Raw genomic sequence first — 18,521 nt, 5'->3', positions numbered from 1 at the left:
CAATCAAAATTAATTTAAAAAAAAGAAACTATAAAAAGAACTATAAAACTATAAAAAAGAAACCTTGGGGCAGGGTCCTGGTTCCACCTCAAGGGATACACAGAATAACATCTTTGAGCTCTTCTGCAGAACTAAAACCCCCAACAGATGGAAAATGCTAACTACTTGATAAAGCAGTTTTCATTCCAGAGAGAAGGTCACAGTTTTATAACCTCGAGAACCACAGAAGCTCACCAGACCCCCTGAGGCCAGATTAAAGGACTGTAAGGCCCTGCACACACCCTGATCCTTATCAGCAACCCCGCCCTTGACCCATTGCTATAAAACTCCTCAGGCACTTCCCTGGTGGTCCAGTGGTTAAGACTCCGTGCTTCCTCCGCGCTTCCACTGCAGGCGGCATGGGTTCAATCCCTGGTTGGGGAACTAAGATCCCGATTGCCGCATGGCTTGGCCAAGACAAACAAAAGCCAAAACAACTCCTCACCAAATCCTCCCGGGTTGGGACACACAGTTTTTTGAGGGCATTAGCCCACTGTGGCCCCCTCTGCCTGGCAAAGCAATACAGCTATTGTTTTCTACTTCACCGAAAACTCTGCTTCCGAGATTCGATTTGGCACCGGGGCACAGAGGCCAGGTTTTCGGCATCACTTCCTTGGCATCTTCTAAAGAAAAAGTAGGAAACTTGAATAGGCTCAGGCTTTTTTCCTTCCCATATGCTTGGCACTCACAGCAGAAGGCAGCTGGGCAGTAGGGTCAGGGTTGCATTGGATGCCACGATGTTTGTCTTTCTTCCTTTTTTTTTTCCCCTTCCAGTGAGTTTCCAGAAAGTCTTGTTTGCTTCTGCTATCTAAAGTGCTTCCCATTCAAATAAAAATACTTTTATACACCGTCTTCCAGACGAAGGCTGAAGGAAAACACAAGTCACAGCCGCTGTACAAAGTGCTGCTGTCGCTCGGGGACGCTGCGTTCACTGGGGCGCCAGGGCGCTCATCCAAGCACTGACTTTTAGGACTCCCTACTCTGGACCTCGGAAGCCTCAATCCTTCACCTTTTCTTCTTTCCCATCTCTCTCTCTTCTTATTTTGTATGTACGTATGTATGTACGTATTCCATTTTAAAATTTTTTTGGCTGTACCTTGCGGCTTGCGGGATCTTAGTTCCCCAACCAGGGATTGAACCTGGGCCCTTGGCAGTGAAAGTGCAGAGTCCTAACCACTGGACCACCAGGGAACTCCCTTCTTTTCCATCTCTTTTCCTGCATTTCCCTAAACCCTTAGCAGTGCTGCAGACAAACCCTAGGTGTGAGGCCCAGGAGTCTAGCAAGCCTCTGATAGTCCGGTTTAGAGCAAGGGGTCAGCATGCCCTCCCTGGAAATGGTCAGAGAGTAAATACCTCTGGGCTGGCAGGTGGCTGATCTCTGGCCAACTGCTCAGCTCTGCTATTTATTTCAGCCTAGCAGGAGGCGCACTTTGAAACTCTGATCTCCTGTTACCTCGTCACTAAAGCAATGTGTGACTTTTGTTTTTGTTTTTTTTACATCTATGACTCGTGCAATTTAAACTTCGACCTTCACTGTTAGCAACTGATCTGAACCCCTTCGCCTGATTTAGAGGATCCTCAAGATTGCCTGGTTCTTCTGGAAACTGAGGATTAGAGGTGAATGGGGGCCCGTGGGTCCCCTCGCTGCACCCGGCTTCTAGCTGACCCAGGTGACACCATGGGGACACAGACCAAATGGAGACACAGAGAGCAGCGCTGCTGGGCAGGCCAGGCTCCCTGATTCTCGTCCACACAAGAGCCCATGTAACAGTGCCAGCAAACTGCATACCCCAAGCATAGCTCCTTTTTGTTCAGAGGTGAAAAAAACCTCTGATGCAGGTTCCTAACATTTATAGTGCTTAGGAGACAACCCCAGAGAGTAGGCCCTGATTAGGGTTTTAAAAATTCTAGCAAACAGCCCCTAGGTTAGAAGGGAAAGTCACCTGACCCAGGGCAGACTGATTGTACCGAAGGATATGTAAGGTGCCACATGGACAATAAAACAGTCCCTCTCTAGTTATCAATCCCCAGACAAATATTCCCCCCACATGCCTTCTCCATCACCTACACCTTCTAAAAAACTCCTAGACAGCAGAGGTCCAAGGTTACTACAAAGACCCCAAATACCCAGCTTTTCTTGGTTTTCTCTCAGTATTTTCCCTCTATAATGAAGGAAGTTGTGGATTTTTTTTTTTTTTTCCCCTCACTCTTGATGAAGTTAATTTGTAGATCAGGACCCACAAAGTGGAGGCCACCCCGTGGCCCGGCTGGTGTCACAAATCTCAGCGTACGTCAGTCTGTGCACAGGACAGCCCTCGTGGTCAAGGCAACAATACACATCAGTCACGATGCTCTGACTCATCTTTGGCGTGGTCTCTGACCCTAGAAAAATAGGGGCTGCTGCCTTGTAAGGGAATCCCCGATGGCCTAGTCAGTCATGCCCTGTTTCCATGTTGTTGCTTCTGAGATTCTATAAAACTCGCTCTCAGCCAAAATCCCTCAGAAGAGGGCTAGGCCGCTTGGGAGGCGCTGTGCCCCCCAATCCATGGACTGTTTTCCCTTGAATAAGGGGCATCAGCGTCATTACTAAATTGTATTCGTTTTGTCGTTTGACACTCTCCATATTCAACTGCCAAGCCCTGTGCATTTCACTTCTTAAATATGTCACTTCCAAATGGCATCTCCTCTGCCACCATCCTGATCTACCCTTCAGGCTGCAGCCCAAACCACCTTCGATGACACATAAACCTGATAGCGTTTTGTGGTTGCATCCCGTGCCTGACACAAAACTGCAGGTCCTGTGTGACGTGCATCCTACCTGCCTCTCAGCCACGTCTGCAGACTCCCCCGAGAGCGGGGTTTGTCAGCCTCGGTACCACTGACATTTTGAGCTCGTTCAGTCTTTGTCGTAGGGCTGTTCTGTGCATTGCAGGGTGTGTAGCTGCACACCTGGCCTCTACCCACTGGATGCCAGGAGCCCCTCACCCCCAGTTGTGACAACAAAAATGTCTCCATGTCCCCGGGGGGCAAAATCACTCCTTCCTCCTCTGCACATTCTCTTGGCCTCTGCTCCCATGACCTAGAACATTCTATACTGCTAAGTTTGCACAACTCAGTTTGGGAAGGGATCCGCTCTTGCCCACATCCTACCTGCTGCCCCTCTGCCTGAGACACCCCGCCCCAACACTAACCCTTCCCTGCCTCGCCAACTCAGGTTCATATTCTTACGGATAGCCCACGTTATTAAGTGCATACTAAGCACCAAGCCTGGTTCAAAATACTGAAAATGTATTAACTTATATTTGATCCTGATAACAAGCCTCTGTGGCAGGTCTGAGCTGCAATTATGTAACCTGGCTTAGATATTAGGGATTTTAAGCAGGGAAGGCGCCTTGTGAAGGCAGGTCTGCTCCAGAGCCTGTGTCTTTCTACCAGTTCGCGATGCCTGAACCATCCCACGTCTAGCCTGGGGTGGTTCCCCAGAGCATCCTACACGTCCAGTCCTGTACGGATGTGCCCATCACAAGTCAGCACCGCTATTTATGTATCGGGTGTTCATTCACAACTACAAGCTTGAGTGTGCAAGAAAAGACTCGTTTCTTCTTTTTTTAAGTCCCTTTTTTTTTTTTTTTTGCGGTACGCGGGCCTCTTACTGCTGTGGTCTCTCCAGACGCACAGGCTCAGCAGCCATGGCTCACGGGCCCAGCCGCTCCGCGGCATGTGGGATCTTCCCGGACCGGGGCACGAACCCGTGTCCCCTGCATTGGCAGGCGGACTCTCAATCGCTGCGCCACCAGGGAAGCCCTAAGTCCCTTCTTAATTAACTCAGACACCCTCCCCTGCTAGACTGATGAGGACCCTGACCGTACTCATTTGAGGGGGGGGCTCCCTCCGCTGCTGCCCAGGGTCCCTTGAGGGTCGCAGGGGTCTTCCCCAGAGAACGTGTGAGGAGCTCCTCTGGTTCTCACTGCTTCCTGGTAATTGGCTCCCAGGGAAGTCTGTCACCATGGAAACCTCCCTGCCCTCCCCTTCAGGAGACCGAGCATCCTCTCCTCAAGGAACCTAGGCTTTCACAAGACAGAAGATGTCTTCCAGCAACTTCCGCTTTTCCCTTTTTCTTCCCCCCCACCCCCAGCCATCCTTCCTGAGTGAAGGGGAGACCAAAGCCTGGCTCTGAAGACAGAGCAAAGCACAAAGAACAATCTTTATTCTGCATCATGCACAGCCAGGAAAACAAAGAACAAAGTAACTAAAGGGCCCTGCACCCTGCTGAATGTCTGTGGAAGTGCCCGCCTGGCTCCCCTGAGGGCACTTTGGTGGCTGCAAGCCTCTGGAAGATTGGGGCTCCGGTGTACAGCTCGAGTGAGGAGTGCAGTGTTAAACAATGGATGTTCTCGCTAGTTTCCACAGCATAAACTATGGGTGCAGGGTCTGCTGGACTGGCCCCTCTCTCTCTGACCTCCTTTCCTTGCCGTAGGCCAGAGAGCATGGATTCTTTCTGTTTCTCAAGCCTGTCAAGCTTGCTCTGACGCCAGGACCTGTGTCCGTGCTATTACTCTGTCCCAGGTCCATCCATCCTTCCAGATCCTTGAGTGGCTGCCTCCTTCTGTCACTGGGGTCTTGGCCTGAATGTCACCTCCTCAGAGAGTCCTCCTCTGAAGCCACAGCCCCAGTCACCTCCTTCATTTCTGGTTAATCCTGCAGTCTCTCTCTCCCCCACTGGAATGTGCTCCATGAGGGTAGAGACCACCATGTGCCTCCTGGCTGTTTATGTCCAAATGGGTGACAGCTGGTACTTCCCTGGCGGTCCAGTGGTTAAGACTCTGCACTTCCACGGCAGGGGGCAGGGGTTCGATCCCTAGTGGGGGAATTAAGATCCCGCATGCCACACAGCACGGCCAAAAAAATAAATGAATAAACAGTGGTGAGCATAGCTGCCTTCCAAATGAGTGACAGCAGTGCCACTGACTTAAGATAAACCTGTGCAGTGAAAATCCTCGCGAGAAAAACCTAACCGTAAACTTCCGAAGACTGATGTATCCTGTCGCTGCTGCTCTTTAGGAGAACAGGACGTGAAAGGGGAGGTGTGGCCGCAATCACTCATTTGGATGATGAGGAAGAAGGCCCACAGAGGGGAAGTCAGTTGAGACATTTCATGAAGCAAGTCAGTTTGCTTAAAAAAAAAAAGAAAAAAAAAAAAGCTGCTATGAAACTTCAGGCACTAATCAGCTCCCTCCCTGCCCTGGGGACTTACCTTCCAGCAGGGAGAAGAGAAAAAGTGGAGGAATAAACCTAGAAAACAAGATAACTGCAGGGAAAGACAAATGTTAAGAAGATAACCAAGCAAGGAGGTGGGGAACGTGGAAATGGCTGAGGGGAAGAGGAAAGGCTACTTTGTGGGATTTTTGTTTTGTTTTTTCGCCACACTTCGCAGGCACGCGGGATCTTAGTTCCCCGACCAGGGATTGAACCCGTGCCCCCTGCAGTTGAAGCTTAGAGTCTTAACCATTGGACCGCCAGGGCAGTCCAAGGAAAGGCTACTTTGGATGGCAGGTCCAGTAACACTGGTTTGCACTTTTGCTGCGCCTTCTGCCTGGAAATCCTGGTCCACTCCTACTCCCACCCCCACCCCGCCAGGCCGCCCCAGCTTCAAGGGACCCTCGTCGCACCCAGGATGCTGCGCAAACGTCACTCTAAGAAGGAGGCCTCCCCAGAGCATCCCGCCTAAAACAGCGCACGCGCACAAGCGGCCCTCGCGGGTGTGTGTACACGGATCTATAGGTATCACTGTATATTTATAGCCATGTGTTTGTATTCTTTCTCTCCCGTCCCCGCAGACGTGCCGTGTCTCTAAGCCCCGACTTCGCGTTCCGTCGCCGCCTCCCCAAACCTAGGGCGCTCACGATCGATCAATACGGAGCGTCCGTGAAGACGGCCGCGCCGAGATGCGTCCGCAGAACGCCGAGCAGCCTCCGCCGCGCTGAGGCCTGCCTCGCGGGGCCGCCCAGGCGCCGGGCACCTGGATACCTTTCCACGGCGTCAGCGGCCGAGCGGCCTCGGGGGAGCGTTAGGACCGCAGCGCCGGGCGGGTCCCGGGCACCCGCGCCGGAGCCAGACACGCGCCCCTCGCCACCCCGGGCCCCGCACCCTCCGGCCGGTCCGTTTGGGCGCGCGGTTCGGGGAGGCCGGGCCGCCCCCCGCGCCCCCGGCCGGTGCCCCCGCCGGGACCCGGGCCGTCGCCGCACCTACCGGACGCGCTGGGCCGTGATGGCGTTACCCGTGTGCCGCCGGAGCACCGCCAGGAACAGGAGCCGCATGGCGCCGCCGCCGCCGCCGCCGCCCGGCCGTCCACCGCCCGCCAAGGTCCGGCCCGGGGCGGGGCGGGAACGTGGGCCGGGGCGGCCGGGGTCCGTCAGCCCGCCCGCCGCTCCCCAGGGCGCGCCCGCGCTCGCCGGCTCCGGGGCCGTGGCTCAGGGGCGCGCGGAGCGGCGGCGGGGGGGGCGTGTCCGGGGGGTGGGGGACTGGGCGCGGGGCCCCTCCCACGGGACCAGCGGCAGGGGATCCCTGTGTCCCCTCCAAGGGAACCAGAAGGGACTCCCATAGGGGTCCCGGAGCGGCCGCAGGTCTGCTTCCATGGGGACTGTCACCACAGGTGATTTCAGGTCCCTTCGCACAGAGACAAGGGGTGGGTGGCCGCAGTCCTCTGCCACAGGGACCAGGGTTGGCCACAGGCTCCCCACACACACACACTCAGAGGGACCAGGGTGGCTGCGCACTGCTGCCATGGGGACCAGGGGTCCGCGGGCCCCTTTCCACGGTGGTCGGCACCAGGGGTGACGGCCGATTCCCTGCCACAGGGACCAGAGGAGGCCATGGGTGGACTCCCAAGGGGACCAGGGTGAGCAGTGTCCACTCCCATGGGGCCACCACCAGGGATTTCTGGTATCTCTTGAAAATGAGAGATGGGGCAATAGCAGCCATCTTTCCCACAGCAAACAGCTAAGAAGCAGGTGCCCCTTCAGAAGTGTTGAGAGAAACTGAGGGCTATTTAAAGTTTTAGTTAGAGCAAAAGTTTACTCCAACTGGGTAGCACAGAACCGGAAGTGGCCAGGAGGGCCCCCAAACAGGAACTGCGGTGAGGCTTTTATACCTGAAGGCATAAGCAAAGCAAGGCAATCATTGATTGGCTACTGCTGAAAGTCTAGTTGGCTCTTTGTGATTGGTTGTCTTTAGGTTTCGATTCTGTAACCTTGAGGCATTTACAGCTTAGGTTTTGGTTTAAGGAAGAACCTGGGCATTTAAGCCCCCTCAGTCAGGTGGCCTCCTTGCTTAACAGATGGGACCTGAGCTCCCCAGTTTACCACAGTGGTTGTAAGTGCATTGCAATTCCTTTGTGAGCTCAATCTGTATTCCTGTTGTTAGAAGAAGTTGAAGTTTGTATCTTGGCTCCATAGTCACCAGGGACAGAGACCTCTCTCTTTCTTCTCCAGCATGGTCTTGTTTGGCCTTTATTATTATTATTTTTTAATTAACTAATTTATTTATTTATTTATGGCTGCGTTGGGTCTTCGTTTCTGCGCCTGGGCTTTCTTTAGTTGCCGCAAGCGGGGGCTACCCTTCGTTGTGGTGCGCAGGCTTCTCCTTGCGGTGGCTTCTCTTGTTGCAGAGCAGGGGCTCTAGAGCACGTGGGCTTCAGCAGTTGTGGCACGTGGGCTCAGTAGTTGCAGCTCGCAGGCTCAGTAGTTGTGGCGCTCGGGCTTATTTGCTCTGTGGCATGTGGGATCTTCCCAGACCAGGGCTCGAACCCATGTCCCCTGCATTGGCAGGCGGATTCTTAACCACTGTGTCACCAGGGAAGTCCCTGGCCTTTATTCTTAAGATGGCCTCTAGGTGCAATGTGACTGCCAGAGCTCCACCCATCACATTCACATTACAGGCCAGCAAGAAGGAAGGGCAAAATGGTGCGTTTCATTTTAAGGGCCCCTCCTGGAATTACACACTGCCTCTGTGACTTTATCTTACTGTGCACATGACCACATCTTCCACCCAAGGCAGCTGGGAAATACAGTCTGTTAGCTGGGTACCTTGCTGCCCTGAATAAAATGGTGGACTAGGATGTGGACATTATCTTTTTCAGGGCTACCATTCAATCCACTTCAGAGGCCCCTTTCACAGATGGCTGCATGTACAAAGGCCCCCAGTGATTCATCTGGGACTGTTCTCCACACACGCCCTCCCCCTCCCCCCCACGCTCTCTGTCCCTTCTGTACTGACCCCATATTCTGTTTCATGATCAGGGAGTGGTCAGCCCACCCCTCACCCTGGTCCTGAGCTCACTCACAGCTCTAACCTCCGCTTGCTGGGGACAACATCCTGCACTGGGAAGGCCCTCAATAGATGTTTGCTGGATTAAATAAAACCACTGAATTTGCTGTTGTGAGATTTTATTCCCATGAGAGTGCATTCCTGATTTTTCTTTAGTGAAAGTCAGTGCTGCCACAATAGGATTTTCCGGGCTGAAACTGGCTTTTATTCGATTTTTCTGGAATACACCAGTTCCATAAGGTAAGAGATTCTGACATATCTTTGGGGGCCCATAACTTTATCCTTTCATGGCTTCCGTTTACCCATTTGGAAAATAAGAACTATAAACAGTATCATAGTTAATTAGTTCATTTTGATGAAGTCCTTTATGATTCTCCCAAGTAGGTAATATAAAAGAGTACGAAGACAACTGTGTTATTATTCAATAATGTAGAAATAATTACGGAGGGGCGGTGGAACAGAAAAGGTTGTTGGCATCTCAGGAGATTTCTCCAGATGCTTCTAACATAAGGGTCTTAAAATATTTGTAGACAAAAATGTGTTTTTCCTTTGATCATAGTGTTTGCTCAGACCATCTCTTTAGTTCCTAGCACCAGGGAAAATTATCTACCCTGTATAAAAGTGATAGTGTTTTCAAGGGAGGGCACTGTGGGCATATTGACTTTAGAAATGGGTCTGTGATAAAGATCAACACTTCAGGGGAATTCCCTGTAGGTCCAGTGGTTAAGATTCTGCGCTCTCACTGCCGAGGGCCTGGGTTCCATCCCTGATCCGGGAACTAAGATCCTGCAATCCACGTGCTGCAGCCAAAAAAAAAAAGCAACACTTGACATCTTTTTCTCTTTTTTTTCCTTTCATGATATTAATAAGTGAGGCATTCTGCTTATTTCCATCAGAGTTTTCCATCTTTGCCCCATCATTCCTCTCCATAGTACTGAGAACTACAAATGCTGTGTGTGTGTGTGTGTGTGTGACAGAGACAGAGACAGAGAGAGATCTTCATAAAAAAAAAAAAAAAAAGATACATGCAGAACTGAACTGTGGTTTAAGGGCACTGGTTATGTTTCCTTTTTCTGGCTTTCACTGACAGCACTTGAAAGTGACCAAATGCAAAAAAACAAAGCTGTTGGTCTGAAAGTAACTAGTTCCCTCCAGTGTCGTTTAATGAACATGTGGAAATCAACGGGGAGTGAGTGATTTTTCCCTTGAGCTTCGGGCAAGAAAGCAGGCCTGTGATTCCCACTGCTCTTCTGACGTCTGCGCAGACTCATTTCATAAGTTTTCGGCAGGAGGATGCTCTCCCCAAAGATTCTCAGCACTGCTGAACGAGACAGTGAGTCTGACAGCATTTGGTGCAGCCATAAGGCTTCCTATTTCTAATTACGGAAGAGACACAAGTCCAATTCTGTGCACACTGGAGGTTTACTAAAGGGAAGATGTTCTAACTGCTTCCAGTAACAACCTGTTATTTGCAGAGGCCCATAGTTAATCTTTAAAAATTTCAATTAACTTTTATTACATAACCAAGTTTTGTTACATAGCCATACAGATAAACAAAACAGAATTTTAAAATCACACAGCATCCCGCTATCTGAGAAAAAGGCTATAAACACTTTGGTTTCAAGTTTTTCCAGACTTCACAAATAATCATCGTAGTAGTGGTGCTCACCCGTGCTTGGCACTGTTCTAAGCACTCTGCCATACTCCTCAGTCCCCCCGCCCCCAGTCCTAGACGGTAGGCACTATGGTTCTCACTACTTTGCAGATAAGCAAACAGACACAGGAAGCAGGAGACCTCCCAAAGTAACACAGGCAATGCGAATTCTTTATTATGATTCTTTGGCTCTCTTTTGGACTCAGTTGTTGACTTTTATCCTGTTTTTTTTGTGTGTGATTGTTACAAAAAAATAGGAACACTCTACACTTCGGGTGGGGGGAGTAACTGCTCTTTTTGCAGTTGTGATAGGCAAAGCTCTAACTTGGCCCCCAAGATTTCCTACCTCCTGTTTTACACCTTCTTCCAGTTCAAACACCCATCCAGGTGGTGCTGTGAAGAGAATTTGTAGAAGTGATTCAATTCCCAAATCAGTTGCCCTCGATATGCAGGGTGAGTCAAACCCAAGAGCTGTTTCTTTAAAGGGACTGGGCATTTCCTGATGTTGGAAAGATGCAAAGTATGAGAGAGGATACGATGTCAGGGAGATTTTCTATTGCTGGCTTTGGGGATAAAGGGGGGCTGCGTGACAAGGAGTACTGGCAGGTACGAGGGGCTGAAAGCAGCCCCCAACTGCCAGCTAGCGTGAGATGGGCCCCCCTAACCCCCCGACCTCAAGGAACTACACTTGGCCACAAGCACAGGAGCTGGAAAGAGCTCTAGGTGAGATCTCAGCCCCATCCACACCTCGCTGTCAGCTTTGTGAGACCCTGAGCTGACAACCCAGTCAGGCGTGCCCAGTCTCCCGACCTGCAGAGCTGCCAGATAATAGGTGCCTGTTGTCTGAGCCGCTAAGGCTGGGGTCATTTGTTACACAGCACAGAAAACTAATACAATGACATACCAGCAACACTTCTCAGAACCTACTTCTACAGTATCATGCGAGTAACTACATAACATTCCAGTGTATGCCAGCACTGTAATTTATTTAACCGACGCCTTCTTATTGTGTATCTTTGCTATTTCTAATCTTTTTGCTATTTTAAGCAACACTGCAATGAACATTTTATATCTAAGTCTCTGCGCACATTCTTAAGTTCCCAGAAATGGAACTGCACTTTCAAAGTGTAGGCAAATGTGGTTTTCACACAAGTGACTAATTGTCCTCCAGGACAGTCGTACAACGTAACTCTGCATTGGTCATTTACACGCACACTCACCTACCAAAACACTGCGAACACTGGGTATTTCTCCATTCAAGGGACAAAGCATCCCTCTTTTTGCATTTTTAATCATCGGTGAAATTTGATTTCTTTTCCTGAAGGGCACTGTATTTTTTCTTTTCTCTCTCTGTGCAGGCATATGTATGTATTGCTTGTATTAGTTGGGGCTTTTTCAATTGCAGATGACAGAAAGTCACTCTTGCTTAATCAGAATGAGAATTTATGGGCTCACAGTTGAAATGTCCAGGGTGGGGCGGGAAGCTACTTTAAGCCAGGGTCAGAACCAAGACCTAGAAAATGTCATTTTGAAACAAGGGCTTTCTCACTTCATTTCAACCTTCTTCTGGGTTGCTTAATTCTTGGGTTTCACAAGATGGTCCCCAGCAACTCCAGGCTTATATCTTTTATAATTCCAAATCTAGCAGAAAGAGGAATGTTTTTTCCTGGTTACTCCAGAGTAAGTCATGGGGTTAGCTCTGATTAAACCAATTTGGGTCGCATGTCCATCTTTGAACCAGCCGCTGTAATGCAATAGATGGACTACTGCTGATTGGATGGGCTTAGGTCACACGACCATTCCTAGCCTAGGGGACCAGCCAGTCCTACCTGAACCAGAGAGAGCATTGATTTCCCTAGAATATCCAGGTTCTCTTACCAGAGGAGGAATAGATGCTGACTAGGCCCAAGGGACAGCTCTTCCCCATAATGCCTGGACATTCACTTTGCCAATTTTATTTACGGGACGCTTATCCAACACATTTCATAAGATTCCAAAGAACTCTGTAAAACAGGACAGCAACTTTGTCATATGTATTTCAATTTTTTTTTCAGTTTGTTTGCTGTTAACTGCAATGGTTCTTTTCTTTTTTACAGATAAGTTTTACATCTTTATGGAGTCAAATCAATTAACTTTTCCTTTATGGCTTTAGTGTTAGACTTAGAAAAGCATTCCCCTCCTGAGATTTTATATTTGCCCAGTTTTCTCTTAACGCTTTTATCTTTTCGATTTGTCCATGATAATATTTTATCCGTCTGGAATTTATGTCAGTACAATATGTGAAGCCAATTTTCCCCATATTTACTTTCTTCCAACAGAATTTATTGAATAATCCATTCTTTTTCCCCATGGATTTGGAAATGCCTTTAATTATCACATGATGAATTATTTTATGTATGTGCTTCAATTTTTATCCTTTGGATTCATCTCCATTGATCTGTCCTGTAAGGCCTAATTTTCAAAATAAATACACTTACAAGTACTAATTATCTATTTTATGATTGCAACACAAATTAAGATATAAGGAATTTTTTTTAAGTGGTAGTTAGAAGAGAATGGTTAGGCGTGGTCCCACATTTGTTCACATCTTGTACTTCAAATAGGAAGAAACAGAAGTTCACTTTCTTTCACTTAACTCTCTCACTCCCTCTTATACCTCCCTCTTTTTATCTGTGAATGCCTGACTTTAGCAGATGTCTTGTAGGTCTTTAAAACCCAGGAGGGAAAGAACCCAAGAAGGAGAGGTTGCTACTCCAAAGGTCAAATAAAGCGAGTGCTTCAAAACAGTCAAATCAAAACCCATCTTCCTGGTCACATGCTCTCACATCTTCCATAAAAGTAAAACACGAGTCATCCTGAAAGCTGAACTCATTCTCACAAAGGCAGGTTGGTATGGCTTTGCTCTGGGCTCCAGAAAACAAGACTTGATTCCGTTCCATTGGTTGGCTCTGTTTTTAGTCCTTCTACTTTCTGCTTCTGCCTAGATTATCCCCAGCCAGAGAGAACCATCGCAATAGGGACTCCCTGCGATAAACAGAATTTCTGACAACTTTCCACACCTGAGGAGAGTCGAAAGACCGATGACATGGCCTGCGACTTTAGCTAATGACCTATGCCATGGCCTGATGCACAAAGGTGAGCTGGGCTTAAGTCCCTCTGCAGGGAACTGGGACACAGAAAAGCAGAAGCACTGGCCGTGAGCGCCGACGATGAGCCGTCACGACATGTGGGGAAGGTGTTCAGCCGTTTGTGGATCGAGCGAGTGATGCGTGGAGGTAGAGAAAATCCATGATGACTATCTGTAAACCAGCATTTTGAGGAAGCTGAAACTGTGAGTAGGCACATGCCACAGTCTGGTCGCAAGGGCTGAGCCATGCAGATGTGAAATGAGAAGCAGAAATATCACGAAAAAAGAGAAATTGGGCAGCCCCTGAAATGTCCTCAACCTTGGGTGGTTTCTGAATACCTCCCATCAGAGAGCATCTTCTCTGAGTTCTGCTCTGAGAAAGGCATAGGGGACAGGGTGACGGCGGAGAAGGAAGGGCCCTGGGTTTTGAGCAAACAGCGCATTTCCAATTCTAGTCCACACCACAAGCATACCTGCGGTAAGGTCCTCTTTCCCAGAGGGCCCTGGAGGCAAAGAGGCCGCCTGTAAAACTTGATAAGACGGTGTCACCTATCCCTGGACGCCTGCTGTGTGAGTTAGGTCTTTTATTTACTTGATTATTTTAGGTGCATGGGAGAGACTCACACAACTACTTTCAGGAACAGGGGGTGTATCACAAGTATATCCAACAAAGTGGTGACACTCAACGTACATCAACTATCAGTTCTTTTAAGGATTCAATTCTTGGGGCTTAGTACACAGGCTGCAAGCTCACTGATCACAGGGGCCAGGCAGAAAACTCTGGCTTCCCTGGTGGCGCCGTGGTTACGAATCCACCTGCCGATGCAAGGGACATGGGTTCGAGCCCTGGTCAGGGAAGATCCCACATGCTGCGTAGCGAGTAAGCCAATGAGCCACAACTACTGAGCCTGCGCTCTAGAGCCCGTGAGCCACAATTACTGAGCCCGAGTGCCACAACTACTGAGCCTGCACTCTAGAGCCCACAAGCCGCAACTACTGAGCCCACATGCCACAACTACTGAAGCCTGGTCTCTGAAGCCTGCGAGCAGTTTTCTGAGAGAAAACTCTAAGAGCGAATTGGGCTGTGTGTGTAGGGAGAAATATCAGGCTGCCCTCCCCTTATATTTTTTATTTTCCCACTTTTTGATCAAATCACGATAGGTGGTTTGGGGCTACACGTAACAGAAAATCCAACACAGTGGCTTAAGCAATGTCAAATTTACTATCTTTTGTTACGTGACATCTCTCTGATTCTTTTTTTTTTTTTGCGGTATGCAGGCCTCTCACTGTTGTGGCCTCTTGTGGCCTCTCCCGCTGCAGAGCAGAGGCTCCAGACACGCAGGCTCAGTGGCCATGGCTCACGGGCCCAGCTGCTCCGCGGCATGTGGGATCTTCCCGGACCGGGGCACGAACCTGCATCCCCTGCATCGGCAGGCGGACTCTCAACCACTGCGCCACCAGGGAAGCCCTCTGATTCTTTACTGTGCTATCCACACACCTGGCTTCATCCTACACTGGTTTATCACATGATTGTGAAATAGCTTCCCCCCGCCCCCCGCCGGCAACTAGGGCTATGGGCGTCCTAATTCACGCCTGGTCTGGAAGGGTGTATCTCTCTTGCAGTCACTGGAGTCCTTTCCTTCAGGCTGGCTGGGCCCATCTATGTCACTTGTCTTCTCCTGGGCCCCAGGGGAAATTCACATCCAGAATGGCTAGAGTCCGGGTTTCTGAACACCGTGAAGACGCATTGGAGACTTAGCACTGGTGTTGACTAGTCAGATCCAGATACAAGGATGAAGCTAGTTTCTTCTGAGCTCTATGGGTAGCTGGTGGGGAGCAGGGAGAAAAAGGGTGTGGATGTTGGTGACAAGTAGCCAATCGGGCCCACTGCACATTAATACAGAGCAGGGCTGTCCGGCAGAAGTCTCTGTAGCGGTGGAGTGACCAGTACTGTGCTGTCCGATATGGCAGCCCCTGGTCACCTGGGTCCGCTGAGCACTTGAAATGTGGCTGGTCTGATTTGAGAAACAAAGTATTTCACTGTGTGAAATTTGAATGAATTTAAGTTGGGCAGTGGACAGTGCAGATATGGGGAATAATTTCTCTACTGGGAGAAAAATAAGACAACAGAGAGTTGGGAGGATCTGTGTAAGCCCCGTCTAAAGGTAGGGGCAGGTACCTGGTGCCGGCAGATCATGGCTCTGGGGGAAGGCAGGCGTGTTTTCATTACCTGATGCTGCCTAACTAACCTCCCCAGAACTTAGCAGCTTAACGTGACAATCATTTAATCTGTTCACCCGCATCTGTTAATTCTGCGAGCTGGGTGGAGGCTCAGGCGGGCAGTTTGTCCCGTTGGTCTTGCTGGTGGTTACTTGTGTGTCTTCCTTCATCGGGAAGGTGGGCTGGGAGGCTGAGGCACCGGGACCCCTTCTCCATGTAGCTGCAGGATCCCCCCCAACACGTGGTCTCTCCAGCAAGGTAGCTGGTTCAGGGCTCCCAAGTCGCAAAATAAATTCTAAGGTTTATGTTCAGACCTGGCTCAGGGACGCTTCTGCCACAGCCTCTTCACCAAAGCAGGTCACAGTCTCAGCCCTTTGGCACTGTGACCTGCAAAGAATGTGTAAAGGCACAAATACCAGAGGCGTGGTTCACGCAGGGGCGGGAGGAGGTCACTAGTGTCACAGGCAGTCGCATGTCCCAGTGTTGCCAGGGCTCCCGCCTGTTTTTTCAAGAGCAGCAGGGCATCCAAATTTATATGTGAAACCTCCCTTTTTTTTTTTTTTTTTGCGGTACACGGGCCACTCACTGTGGTGGCCTCTCCCATTGCGGAGCACAGGCTCCGGACGTGCAGGCTCAGCAGCCATGGCTCACGGGCCCAGCCGCTCCGCGGCATGTGGGATTTTCCCGGACCGGGGCACGAACCCGCGTCCTCTGCATCGGCAGGCGGACTCTCAACCACTGCACCACCAGGGAAGCCCGAAACCTCCCTATTTTTAACTGTTGGCTCACTTTTTTTTTTTTTTTGGTAACAGCATTATTGAAATGTAATTCACATACCATACAGTTCATCCATTTAAAGTTCATCCATTTAAAGTTCATCCATTTAAAGTGTACAATTCAATGGTTTTTAGTATATTCACTGAGTTGTGCAACCATCGCCACGATTTCAGAACATTTCATTACTACAAAAAGCAACGCCACACCTTTTAGCGGTCACTCCCCAATCTTCCCCTCCCCCCAGCACTGGCAATCACACACCAGTCTGCGTTCTGTCCCTATAGAGTTGCCTACTCCAGACATTTCATAGAAATGGAATCTTGAATTATATGGTCTTGGTTCGCTTCTTTTAAACATCGCAACCAAATGAAAACATTTCTGCCCGCTGGATTTGTTTTGCAGCCTCTGGGTACCCAGATTGGGGTGCATAGCAGACCTCCCACAGACCAGCAACAAGTGCTCACGAGTCCTGGGTGCACATCCTAAGCTCTGTAACTGCTGCCTCCCACCTCCCACCCCCCTTTCACCTGGCTTTATCCTTCTTAAACAAGACCACCCAACCGGGTTAGCTTGCTGTTATCCAAAATGGCACATCTGTTTTGGGCAGAGCGTCACCACTAAGTCACCACATGATTCAAGCTGAATGGCTTTATTTTCATTCCACGTTTAACGTTATTCTGCTCTTTGCCTGAGCGTATCATGCCGTCAGTCTTAAAACACTCAGAGTTTTTGGCGTATGTACCAGCTGGGGTGTAGAAGAAGTGCTGGACTAGGAATTAGTTTTGAGCCTTTTAACTCAAGTCTGAATTCTAATGCCTATGAGATGTGTGATCCTAGACCGGAATCTTGAGGGGTTTGCTTTTTCCACTAGCGAAATTAGGATACCAATACACGCTGTAGAAGATCACGAGAGTCTCAAAAAAAATTAGGTGAACGTAAGACTTTCTTCCGGCACCATTTACAATTCAACAAATATTCAATCATTCATTTATTCAGTTAATTCCACACGTATCTATCACTGGCGAGTGCTGTCCTAGATTCTAGGAATATTGTAGCGGACAAAACACACAAAATCTCATCCCTCCTAGCTTTGAAGACAGCTACTAAACAGCTTCACAAAATAAATAATTATAAACTATAATGGGTGTGGTGTAAGAAAAACGTACACTGTGCTCTAATAACATATAAAAGGGGGATCTGTTCTAATCTGGGAAGATCAGGAAAGTGACATTTGAGCTAACAGCTGAAGATGATTAGCACTAATGGAAAGGGTGGGATAAGTCCTATCTTGGCATCCGATTATTCTCTCATTAAATATGTATCTACTGCCCACTGTGTGCCAGCACCTTGCTAGGCAACAGTCAAGATGTCAGACATTTTGAAAAATAAAGTTAATGCATGCCACTTCAAGCCTTTTAGGAAGGACTACTTACCCAGATGACTTACCAGCAAGCCCACTTCCTAGGCAATTGCTCCATCCTGGTTTTAGCTGGAGTTAAGGGTGGAGGAGGAAGACAAAATGGTCTCAGATGAACTGAATTATGACAGTCCTGGGTCCCAATTTCTGAAGCCATGCTGGAGGCCGTTTCTGGAGAACACTCTTCCGCTCCACTCCGGTGTAACGTCCCACACTGGTGTAGGTGCTGGAGGGCATGGTGAGGCACAAGAGACACAAGAACCCTGCCACCATGGAGCTCATCGTTGTGGGGACCATGTACAAGCTAGGGAGAAAGGAATAAACAAAAAACGTGGTAGTTACCATGGGGGAAACTAAAACAGGGTAAGGGGATGGGCGTGGGATCCACTTTAGAAGGGGTGGTCAAGAAATGCTTACAAGGAGTCACCACTCCAGTTGAGGGCTGAAGGAAAACAGGAGGCCAGCCATGCGACAAGGAAACAAGGCTCTGAGCTTGTTGTCAGGTGGTGGTTCTCAGTGCAGGCGACTTTGCTCCACCGCGGGTCATTTGGGAACGTCTGGAGGCAGATTTGATTGTCACAACTGGGGAGCGGGGTGGCACAGCCATCTAGTGCAGTAGAGGCCAGGGATGCCGTTACCCATCCTACAATGCACAGAACGCACGCCACAAAGAACTCTCTGCTCCCAATGTCAACAGAGCACAGAGAAACCTGCTCCCACGGCAGGGAGGCAGGAGGCCGGGCGCGGGAGCAGGGGCCAGCCTGAGCAAACCAGCCTGGAGGTTGGTTTGGCAGAGGCCGAAGCCTCCGTAAGAAGTCTGGGTTCGGAACCTCGGAGGGCCTGCCTCTGATTTCACTTTTAAAAACCTCTCTGTGGTCACACTCCTGCCCTCCGGCACCACCGCTAGCAGAAGCAGGTCTCCCGCCCGGGCAGGCTTCCGGGGCGGAACCGGAAGTCCCGGC

General features: G+C 49.6%; 1 protein-coding gene across 8 annotated transcripts in view; it reads right to left on the bottom strand.

The window, feature by feature from the left end:
- The window catches only part of GLT1D1 (glycosyltransferase 1 domain containing 1), a 157,526-nt gene extending 139,073 nt beyond the window's left edge, over positions 1–18,453 (bottom strand). For 5 of the 8 annotated variants that reach the window (XR_004353093.1, XM_032653985.1, XM_032653982.1 and 2 more), the window contains exons 1-2: positions 17,977–18,453; positions 17,589–17,863 (exon numbers count right to left, since the gene is read on the bottom strand). Coding sequence is in view for 6 of the 8 variants with exons in the window: in XM_032653985.1 (XP_032509876.1) it covers positions 17,589–17,716 (128 nt within the window). In the remaining 2 variants the exon portion in view is untranslated. Of the gene's footprint in view, positions 1–6,288; positions 6,517–17,575; positions 17,864–17,976 lie in introns of those variants that run through there. The other 3 variants (XM_032653986.1, XM_032653981.1, XM_032653984.1) reach the window with 3 other exon arrangements.
- Between the last annotated feature and the right edge of the window lie 68 nt (positions 18,454–18,521).

The sequence above is a fragment of the Phocoena sinus genome, chromosome 14, assembly GCF_008692025.1.
Source record: "Phocoena sinus isolate mPhoSin1 chromosome 14, mPhoSin1.pri, whole genome shotgun sequence".
Lineage (NCBI taxonomy): Eukaryota > Metazoa > Chordata > Mammalia > Artiodactyla > Phocoenidae > Phocoena > Phocoena sinus.
This window is presented reverse-complemented; position numbering and strand designations above follow the sequence as displayed.